The 11,764-nt window shown below is 41.4% G+C and overlaps 1 protein-coding gene across 1 annotated transcript; it reads left to right on the top strand.

The window, feature by feature from the left end:
• Nucleotides 1-4,607: 4,607 nt before the first annotated feature.
• Nucleotides 4,608-9,298, top strand: HSPA2 (heat shock protein family A (Hsp70) member 2). Its single transcript, XM_005911810.3, has one exon. It carries the CDS (start codon nucleotides 4,813-4,815, stop codon nucleotides 6,721-6,723), a length of 1,911 nt encoding a protein of 636 aa, XP_005911872.3. The 5' UTR covers nucleotides 4,608-4,812; the 3' UTR covers nucleotides 6,724-9,298.
• Nucleotides 9,299-11,764: the final 2,466 nt, after the last annotated feature.

Here is an 11,764-nt window from a genome sequence, read left to right as displayed (position 1 = left end):
CAATGCTATACATTCGCCTGTAATGCAGGAGACCTGGGTTCCATCCCTGGGTTGGGAAGATCCCCTGGAGAAGGGAAAGGCTAGCCACTCTAGTATTCTGGCCTAGAGAAATTTATGGACTGTATAGTCCATGGGGTCACAAAGAGCCGGCACAACTAAGCGACTTTTACTTCTTTTAAATTATTTCATTGACCTCTACAAGAGTCTTGTCTTCGAGGTTAGCACTCTACAAAACCGAAGAAGGTACAATTTGTCTGCTATTACACAGATTCACTTTTCTAGAAAAGTCTCTCTTCCAGGTTTGGGAGCCTTAGCCTTCCATACAAGGCAAAGTAGTGTCGTATTCCAATTATTGTGTATCTACAATTCAAATAGAACTTTTAAAGATTGAGTTTTTCAAGATTCAAAGAAACAGATGGTGAAATTTTAATAACAGGTGATTGGAGAAATGTTTTGGGACCGGGTACATCCAAAGAATTATAAAATGGCAGTATTCATAGAGATCTTAAATATAATAAGAAGTTGAACTCCAGTTTGCTGATAGGTTCTCAAATTATAGGCTGCTACTGACTCCACTCCTCTCTTCAGGGCAACATTACCTTTTCAATCCACAACCTTTATGAAGGTTGTGCCTAGGTAGGGAATGAGAGGGTTTCAGAATATCCATAAATTTCTTTACTAGTAATTCTGGAAAAAATGTATTCTTGCTCAGGTAATCTCCTTAGGGTAGGCCTTACTACCACAAGCACACAGTTTTAGACCTCATCTTATTCATCTTTGTATCTCTAGGTACAAGTATTTTCAGATGTGAATTTGTTTCAATTTTTGGTCTCTGCAGTATTATTTAGTACAGAAATGTAAGAGGCAAGCAAAGAATCTTCCACTTATACAGGGAAAAAGTGAAGTTATTATTTCCAGTTTTTAATGTCTCAGGTCACTTTTAATAAACACTGAACAAGTGAATTACTACTGTGTTCCAGGTACTCTTCTGGATTTAGGGAGTTCATTAGAGAAAATTTGACATATAGGTTTTGTTTTATCCAGACTGTGTAAAATCTCAGTCTTTGGATTTTAAAAATATTTTGAAACACCCTAGTATTTATAATCTGCCAAACAGATCTCACCTGTTGAAAATCAGTAGTAATTTCTACGTAAATAGTAGGATTAGTGAATTGTATTTCAGTTGAATGCTGATAGCCAAGCTTTAAAAATCATCTGTAAAAAAGAAAATTTAGAAAAATTACTGATAATCCTACCCTCTAGAGATAACCAATTTTGATGCAATTCTCATATATATGATTATCCTACACAGAGGATAAGATGATACAAAACTGTTGTATCTAATTTTTCCACTTAATTATACCAAGAACATTTTCCTGTGTCATTAAAAATCCTATAAACAATTTTTAATTCATGCTACCTGCTACCTGCTAAGTCACTTCAGTTGTGTCTGACTCTGTGTGACCCCATAGACAGCCAGCCCACCAGGCTCTCCTGCCCCTGGGATTCTCCAGGCAAGAATACTGGAGTGGGTTGCCATTTCCTTCTCCAATGTATGAAAGTGAAAAAGCGAAAGTGAAGTCGCTCAGCCTTATCCAACTCTTAGCGACCCCATGGACTGCAGCCTACCAGGCTCCTCCATCCATGGGATTTTCCAGACAAGAGTACTGGAGTGGGGTGCCATTGCCTTCTCCGTTTAATTCATGACTATAGGTCAAATAATTATTTCTTATTGTCAGATATTTAAGCCATTTCCCCTTTATCACTGTTATCATAAATAATATACCTACATGCTCCATTATTTCCTTAAGATAAATCCCACAGAGTAATGCTAAATGAAGGGTATGGTCATATTTAAGGTAAAGAAAAAATATTGCCACATAGTCCTCCAGAAAGACTGTACTAATTTACATTCCCACCGGTAGGTAGGGCTTTACCTGTTTTGCCACACCATTACTTAGGTTGATGAATATCATTTCAAGTTTGCTAAGTTTGATCATTTTTAATGTGCCACAAGTTTAAGGAATTATGAGCCACAATCATAAAATAGAAAAAAAAATTTTAATACAAATGAGGAAAAATATTTAAAAATCCAAGAAAGGTCAGTATATGATAATGCTCCAGAACTGCAAAAATTTATTTCATATGAAATAAAAATGCAAACACTGTGTCTTTTTGGGACAAGCTCAGGATGCCATTTAAAATATGAAACTTATGAAACATCAATTTACTGAGTAAAAAGTTAGAGCAGAAAAAAAACATACAGCTAATGAAAATACAGACAAAATTGCTACTGTGGTTTCAGAAAGTTGTATTAACGATGAATGTGGTAGTTAGATGGCAAGATGTAATAACTGTGCAGAGAGATAGTACATAGTTACTATACAAAAGAACCTCTCCCTTCTGAAGCTCTAATTTTGGTTTTTGTGTATAAGAATTGGCATGTCTGCTTTTTCACAATCTTGCTTTGTTTGAGGTGTGTGAGGACTGAATACAACAGATCTGAAGAGTCAGTGTTTCTCATAGTTCTCTTCTGCTTTCAGTTGTAGTTGGGCCCTATCTCTAAATCACATATCATTAGTTCCATAAAGACTGTGTATTGCTCTCCAACTGCACGAAAGGCAAGAATTTCTAAGAATAAAATCAAGAAATCCGTACTTACCATTTAAGGCAACTTCGATATAAATTTTTGGTTTGATCCTTATATTCCTAATTTTTAAAAAAGTTTGCCTAGTTCAAATTTTTTCCTTAACTTCTTTAATGGAAAAAGAGATGGGAATTGTGAAATGATATTAACAAATTAATAGCAAATGTACTTTTAAAAATTGGAAATTACATACACAACTAGATAAAAGAAACTTAAATATCCATTGGTTAACTTTATAGGATTCTGTCAACGTTATTTTTTAAATTATAGATAACTTTTGTTTCTCTCAAAAGCTTTTCTCCAGCACTGTCTCAAAGAACTTGAATATGAACCATACATTAACTTCCTTCAAAAGATGTTTCTCTCCACGGCCCCATAGCCTCAGGGAAAAGATCATGGCATATCCCGTCCACCTGAAAAGACTATTTCTTGTTTGTATCCCTCCTCATGTACTGACACCAACCTTCAACTTGTAGTTGCCCCCAGCACACACTGCTCTCATCTTTGCCCATGCTACAACCCATGCAAAGAATGACAAAGGTCAGAGGCTGGCATGTCACCTCTTACAGGAAGCCCTCGGGAACATTAGTTTCCCGACTGGATGTGCTCCCTCCTTTGTGTCCCCCATAGCACTTCTCTTGAGCTACTTTTACCTCTATTGAGCTGTCAACCTCATAAAGACACACTATTGCACTCGTCGTCTTACTCTCACATCCTGGGACTTGTTAAAGCTGAATGAATGTCTCCAGCTTCCCCACATAAGGTGAAGTGTTACTGTTATTTTGTTACTGTCTTCCTTCCGGAGCCCATTTATAGGAGCCTGCTTCTATCACCTATCCCATATTCCTCTTAAACACGACAGAATGAATTGCGCTCCTTTCTATCTACCTACTCTGAGAGTTCTCACTCAGCTGAGTTTACGACCGCCTGGGTTAAAAGAATCCTGAGAGGCGTTGAGACCGGGTTATTTTATGATACTTCAACGTGTGTGGTTTGACTACAGGCTTCCCGGAGAACTCAAAGCAGCGGATAAAGCACTTGAAACGGAAAATAACAAAAGCAGTGGCGAGAGAACACGGAGATGAAACTAGGAAGCTTAAAGGGGTAAGTAAAACAAGCAGGGAAAACGGAAAGTGAGGTCAAGAAAGGGGACGAGTTGCAACCACGCCCATGCCTCCCTCCCACTCTGTAGGCCGCCGCGCGCAGGGAAAAATGGTCAGCCTCTGCCGTAGCTCTCCCGGTCTCCTGCTGCCCCCGCCGCCAGATAAGATATCCAGAGCTCACACCAAGACGCTGCGAAGCACGGAAAATTAAATTACAGGAGGCCGACTGCCCGTCCTAGAAACTTCATCTTCCTCAGTCCTCCACCCAGCTCCTCCTCCCTGGGCCATAGCCGCCCTCACGCCCAGGCCCCGCCAAGCCAACGCCCACAAGCGGGCAGAAGAAAAAAGCCAGCTCTGGCCCTAGTTCTTTGCTGCCACCAGCTCAGAACGAATTGCCCCGCCCCAGCGAGCTAGGTTGGCCGAGACACTAGTAATTGACCGACATTTCAGGATTTAAGAACTGAGCGAACCGACTAGGTGGCTCCCTCTTCCAGGTTCTGCTTCCGCGACTCCTCCCAGCGCCACGCCCCAATCCTTTCCTCCCGCCCTGCTTGGGAATTCGCGCTACTCATTGGCCTCTTGCCCTGCCAATCCAACGGACGTCGACGAATCCTGCCTCAGGGAAGGTGAAAATTGAGAAAAAGCGCGTACACCTGGCCTGAGGCGCGAGCCTAACGCCCCCAAGCTGCAGGCCGCTCCGGGGCCGCGGAGACTGCGGACCGCCTCGGGGACGTGGGAGGGGTCTCATTTGCATAACGGCCGCCCCTCGCGTCCTAGCGCGCCCCGGAGTCCCGCCCCTTATCCATCTAGAAGTCTGTTGGGCCTCAGGCCGGTCACTCCGATCCCGGCAAGCCTGTGGCGGGCGGTCCCGAGAGCGGATTGGCTCCGAGAGTTTCCAAAAGGCGGCGGGGAGGCGACTATAAGAGTGGGGAGCCGAGCGAGGGGAGTGAGAGACGCTTGTTGCGTTCGCGGAGTCTGGTGCTAGGTGACCGTTAGTTGAGGCCGCAGATTTTCTGCCCCAGGTGTTCTCGTCTAACGCTGCTTGCCTGTCTTTCAGTCAGGATGTCTGCCCGCGGCCCGGCTATTGGCATCGACCTGGGCACCACCTACTCGTGCGTGGGGGTCTTCCAACATGGCAAAGTGGAGATCATCGCCAACGACCAGGGCAACCGTACCACCCCCAGCTACGTGGCCTTCACCGACACCGAGCGCCTCATCGGCGATGCAGCCAAGAACCAGGTGGCCATGAACCCCACCAACACCATCTTCGACGCCAAGAGGCTGATTGGTCGGAAGTTCGAGGACGCCACAGTGCAGTCAGACATGAAACACTGGCCGTTCCGGGTGGTGAGCGAGGGAGGGAAGCCCAAAGTGCAGGTGGAGTACAAAGGAGAGATCAAGACCTTCTTCCCCGAGGAGATCTCCTCCATGGTCCTCACTAAAATGAAGGAGATCGCCGAAGCCTACCTGGGGGGCAAGGTGCAGAGCGCGGTCATCACCGTCCCGGCCTATTTCAATGACTCGCAGCGCCAGGCCACCAAGGACGCGGGCACCATTACGGGCCTCAACGTGCTGCGCATCATCAACGAGCCCACGGCGGCGGCCATTGCCTACGGTCTGGACAAGAAGGGCTGCGCGGGAGGCGAGAAGAACGTGCTCATTTTCGACCTGGGCGGCGGCACCTTCGACGTGTCCATCCTGACCATCGAGGACGGCATCTTCGAGGTGAAGTCCACGGCTGGTGACACTCATCTGGGCGGGGAGGACTTCGATAACCGCATGGTGAGCCACCTGGCGGAGGAGTTCAAACGCAAGCACAAGAAGGACATTGCACCCAACAAGCGCGCGGTGCGGCGACTCCGCACCGCCTGCGAGCGCGCCAAGCGCACCCTGAGCTCGTCCACGCAGGCCAGCATCGAGATCGACTCGCTCTACGAGGGCGTGGATTTCTACACGTCCATCACCCGCGCTCGCTTCGAGGAGCTCAACGCCGACCTTTTCCGCGGTACCCTGGAGCCGGTGGAGAAGGCTCTGCGCGATGCCAAGCTGGACAAGGGCCAGATCCAGGAGATCGTGCTGGTGGGCGGCTCCACTCGCATCCCCAAGATCCAGAAGCTGCTGCAGGATTTCTTCAATGGCAAGGAGCTCAACAAGAGCATCAACCCCGACGAGGCGGTGGCCTACGGAGCCGCGGTGCAGGCGGCCATTCTCATCGGGGACAAGTCAGAGAATGTACAGGACCTGCTGCTACTCGACGTGACCCCGTTGTCCCTGGGCATCGAGACGGCTGGTGGCGTCATGACTCCGCTCATCAAAAGGAACACCACGATCCCCACCAAGCAGACGCAGACCTTCACCACATACTCAGACAACCAGAGCAGCGTGCTGGTGCAGGTGTACGAGGGCGAACGGGCCATGACCAAGGACAATAACCTGTTGGGCAAGTTCGACCTGACCGGGATCCCCCCAGCGCCCCGCGGGGTCCCCCAGATCGAGGTCACCTTCGACATCGACGCCAATGGCATCCTCAACGTCACCGCCGCCGACAAGAGCACAGGTAAAGAAAACAAAATCACCATTACCAACGACAAGGGTCGTCTGAGCAAGGATGACATTGACCGGATGGTGCAGGAGGCAGAGCGGTACAAGTCGGAAGATGAGGCCAATCGCGACCGAGTAGCCGCCAAAAACGCTGTGGAGTCCTATACCTATAACATCAAGCAGACGGTGGAAGACGAGAAACTGAGGGGCAAAATTAGCGATCAGGACAAAAACAAGATTCTCGACAAGTGTCAGGAGGTGATCAACTGGCTCGACCGGAACCAGATGGCGGAAAAAGATGAGTATGAACACAAGCAGAAAGAGCTCGAAAGAGTGTGCAACCCCATCATCAGCAAACTATACCAAGGCGGCCCTGGCGGCGGCGGCGGTTCAGGAGCATCCGGGGGACCGACCATCGAGGAAGTGGACTAAACCTGCACTCAAGACAGCGTAAAAACCTCTTTTCCTTTCTATTTTCTTTTTCCTTTTGTTTCTGTTTCTTCTTTGAAATGTCCTTGTGCCAAATACGAGATCTATTATTGGAAGTGTTTAACCGGTGTATGCATATGAAAGGAAAGATGCAACAACTTAGTTGAATGATAAAAGATTAGTTCTAAAGTTTGATTTTTTAGAAACATTATTTGAGGTATCTCTTTAATGCATTTTGCTTGTTTGCTGACTTGAACGTTTTTTGGTTAGCTTAGTTTGTGCATGGAGATTTGAGAGGGGAAACCTGAAGTTTTCACACAGTTTCTGTAGAAGTTTGGTAACAATAAACTACATAGAAGCTTGAATTGCTTATTTGTATGTACTACTTGAAGAGAAAGGTGAACATTGCAGTAATGTTAAGGAAAGCATACTTTTTGCAAACACGTAAATACAGATTTAAAAGTAAAAAGCTGAAATTGATCTAAAAATTACTGTCTTGGAGTTTTTAATTTTTTTTTTTTTTTTTTTTACTGTTTTACCCATGTATGTCTTTAAGGTATAAGTATAGGGTGAAATTTGTCTAACTCAATCTTATCTAATTCTCAGATGAGTTTCCTGCTTTCAGTTACCAGCAACTTAAGGGGAGAAGATCTGGGTAAACGTTACCCTCCTTTTAATACAGAAACCAGAGTTGGCATAAATGTTCAAGTGAAAATCCACCTGAATATTCCAGCAAAATACAAGCTGTATTCCAGGGTTAAGTACAAAAAGATCCTTTCTGTAAACAAAAGGAGTTGTCTTCTGAAAATAACCTAACATAATATGAAACAAGTTTGCTTTCTGCTGCATACAGGTGTCTGAAACAAGATCCAACAAAGGTTAAAGCCACTTAATATTGAGTCCAAATTCAGTCAAACTTTTGTTAACTTTTTCTAGTAAAACAGTTCAAATTCTGGGCATATGGCACATTCAAAAATAATATGTTTTCAGCACTTAAATTACTTGGATGGTAAAGGAAGATAATAGTTTTTTGTTGTTCTGATTTGACGATCATAGTGCTTTTTCAATACCTGCCTTAAATCACTAGAATGTATTTCTTTTTTTAAAAGATAAACTGCAATATAGTCCTGTATTTTGTCAATATGCAACTTGTTCATTTCCCAATATTTCCAATTTGAGATTATTACAGATAGAAATATAACCCTTTGAAATCCACTGTCCTGGGCTTAAGTTTTAAAAATCCACATCCTTGGAAGAAGGGGGTTCATGTTTATATTTTAGTGGACTGACTCATCTGCTTTGTACTGATTTATTCTCTTTAAGGAGAAATTGGAAGAAATTCAGTAAAGCTGATTGGAAAATGCATAGTTAATCTAATGTTTTCACCATACAGACAATTTAATATCTCCTTCCAAGTGATGTAGATTTACTTCATGTTGTTCATGACAGTGACATATAGAAGCTAATTTTAAACTTAGTAGTGGACTCTTCCATATCAAGCAGAGAGAGGAATTTTTGAAATATAAAAACTAGAGAACAAAATAGCCTAAAAATATTGAGCTTTGGTCACAGTCCTCTCACGTAAGAGCTGACTCTTTGTACATAGAATTTTTTTCTTTTAACAAGTCGCATTTGGGTGGGTGGGGGGAGATAAAAAGGCAGTTGTAAAATTGCTTCAAAATAAACATTTTTGAAAAAGAGTTGTTCCTTACACTCTGAAAGGTGAACATAACTTGAGTTTTTCAGTGCTGTTGCCAGAGTGGAAAGTTTTCAGCAAAGAAGCATTAAGGATATTTCATTGACTGCAGATAGCATTGCGTAAATATTTGACAAGTTACCTTGGTAATTAGTAGCCTTAGAGTGACATTTCACCTGAGTTTTTACCAAGATAACATTCATTCTGTTAACCTTTTGTTCTTTATTGAGTGTTTATCCCTTGCTCTAACTTCAAAGTATACAAAGTATAATAGGGTCTTTCTTTAAGTGCAGTTTGGTATTAGTTTGACTCATTTTAGACCTCATTTTAGAAGATTAGTTTCTAAAGGATCAGAAAAATGCCAAATGGTAATCTCTCTGATCCTATAGCCTGACCTCTGGTAACTTGCTGTAACACTAACATCAATCTATGTAGATACTTCATTTTCTGTTATTTTGAAAAGTAATTTGTAAAACTCTTGAGTTCTTTTAATTTTGTCTTCTCAAATTTACCTAGATCTAAATATTGCTTAAGATAAAAAGCCACTAAAGTAGCCATTCATGTTTCCAGGGTCAGTTGAAGCTGGTAACTCAATAACTCATGGGAACCCTTTAGCAGATGTTAGATCAGCCATAGTCAAATGACAATGGAAAAAGTACTTGAGTTCAGGATGAGGCTAAATTACAGTTTAAGGAATAATTAACATCACTTGCCCTTGAAAGTAATACTATGCTAGGGACTAGTGGTCATGACTACAGCTAATGAAATATGTATAGAATGCTTAGGGATTGAAAAAGTACATTTCTCAGAATGGGGACTTAATTTCTTCTTTCTTGAATGTCTGATTAACATTTGTCCCTGTTTTGAGTCAATAAATCTAGACACCTGTCAAAATTGTTTTGAGTATTTCGGTTGTATGAAATTTCAAAACAAGATAACTAAATTTTTTATCATATTAATTTATATGTATAATGGAAGTTAATGCACCTGACTTGTGCATTAGGAGATACTAGTACTCTTTACATCTTTAAATTTAGCATGCATATTAAAATACATAATATATTCTGTATGTCAAGGAGAACTAAAAATCTTTATTCTATGTATAATCTTAAACATGAATATAATCTGACTAGATGAAATCAAAAGGTCTCTCTTATGAACATCAAATACTGGGCTCATGATAAGATATTTCAAGTGGATGTAGTTTATAAAAGTTGTGAGGCATATTTCTCTTGCTTTTGAATACTGGAACTGAAGTTTTAAAGAATCTCAAATCCATATGATCACAAGACAATTGCTAAAGGAATATATATATAGAACAACAGTAATATTCAATTGTTTCTGTATATTTAATGTATGAGACAACTGTTCTGAAGGACTTTCCTTAAGCATTAAAATTAGATATAAAATTTAAATCCTTTAAGAAAAATTACGGATCTTTACAAGAAGAGCTCAGTATTTATTCTTTTTACAGCTTAAGTATTTACAGCTTTGGGGATGGAGATATTTTAGGATATATGTATTTCTAAAATTTAATGTTGAAATGTTTTTCCCTTAAACTAGTGAAAAAGTCAGACTCTTCCTCCATCCCTTTTAGTACAGATTAGGATGTTTGCATTGAAGATTGGAGAAATAAGCACCAGAAATGGAATTGCTAATTCAAATACTGGTATTGCTGTTTCTTATATATTAGTTTTAAAAGTAGAACCATAACATTTTGAAAATCTGTCCACTGATTTTCTCATAGTATAAATATGCATAATACCCAGTTAATATCTTGGGCCTAAAATTTGAGACAGTCAACTTAATTTTATGTCATATGCTCTTAGTTCTGTGATCTTGAGAACTTAATTAGGCCAAAAAGAAAAAATCCTTACAGGACATTTGAAATTATTAAATATTTAGACAGCACCTTTCCCCTACTTCATTGCATCATGACTTTTTTTTTTAAGAGAAAATTATATTTCCATATTAGGTTGTGAGTTTCTAATGTCATTAAAAAAAAAACTGGTGGAAAATCTAGATGAGCGGGTCACTTTAAAAATAATGATTTAGAGTCATAAAAACAATTTTTACTCCCTCTTTCGTTAGGGTCTAGTAACACAGAAATATAAGATGGTACATTCAGAGTTATCCAGGGTTTCCTCTAAGTATTACCATGGCCCTCTAGCACAGCTGTGGTAACTTGTCATGTAACTTTTATGTAGGTCATTGTTCTGGGTTCTCAATTCCTTTATTTTTACCTTTAGTTTTGTATATTAGACAGCCTAAAGTTAAACACAGTAAGGTATAAAAAATCTTTGGTTTTCTATTAGCATTTCTTCACTCATTTAGCTAAACTGAAGAGGTTGCCTGGAAGTGTGGTAAATGGGTACCACCCAGAGTCCTTGTTCTTCTTTGGTCCTTTTTGGAGCTTCAACTCAGTATTTCTCCTTGTTCCCACCCAAAGTTAAATACCCAGGTTGGAGAAAAGCTTTTGAAGACTGGGATATTTTGGTGAATTCTTTTCAAGTGAGTCATCTTATAATAAGCCAGCCTCTTAAGGCCATAGCCTCAAAGCAACATTGCCAGTGTACTGGTGGGTTTCCTTATATCTGAGCCAATTGGAGCAGTTACCAGCAGTGGACTCGAGAGTGGATCATGAATCTAGGTGTTTACAATTTTATACTACTGTGAACAGTGATTGTGTGTTACCAAGTAGACTAGGATGGTGGGGTTAAGGGGAAGCAGTGGAGTGTCTATTGCTCTTGTTTGTAAAGTTTATGTGAGGAACTTCCCCAGTGGTTAAAACTCCACCTTCCAATGTAGGGGGTGCCAAATTCAATTCCTGGTTGGGGCACTAAGATCCCACATGTGTGTAGGGTGCAGCCGAAAAAAAAAAAAAAGAAACCAACTAGTAAATGGGTGTTATCCATCATCTCACCAATGTGGGATTCATAAGTTTATATGAAAATAAAATCAGGTATTTACTGACCATCTATTTAATGCTAATTAAGTTGTGGGGCTAAAACAAAAGCAGAATACATGAGGCATTCCCAGTCATATAGTGTCATTTAGCATTGCTTACCATCAGTGTTAGAAGGGGGAAAATACCAAACAATCTGCGTATCAACTCAGTTGCAAGAAGAAATTACAAGACACATGGTTTGAAAAGTAAATGCAGAAATGAAGTTGAACGTGGACTTCCCCAGGTTGCTCAGTGGTTAAGAATCCACTTGCCAAAGGAAGAGAGAGGGGGTTCCATCCCCTCGGGAAGGAAATGGTTACCTACTCCAGTATTCTTGCCTGGGAAATGCCATGGATAGAGGAGCATAATGGGTTACAGTCCATGGGGGGTTGCAAAAGAGT

This window comes from Bos mutus, chromosome 10 (assembly GCF_027580195.1).
Source record: "Bos mutus isolate GX-2022 chromosome 10, NWIPB_WYAK_1.1, whole genome shotgun sequence".
NCBI classification, from domain to species: Eukaryota; Metazoa; Chordata; class Mammalia; order Artiodactyla; family Bovidae; genus Bos; species Bos mutus.
Note: the sequence above shows the minus strand (reverse complement) of the source record. Positions and strands in the feature narration are given on the sequence as shown.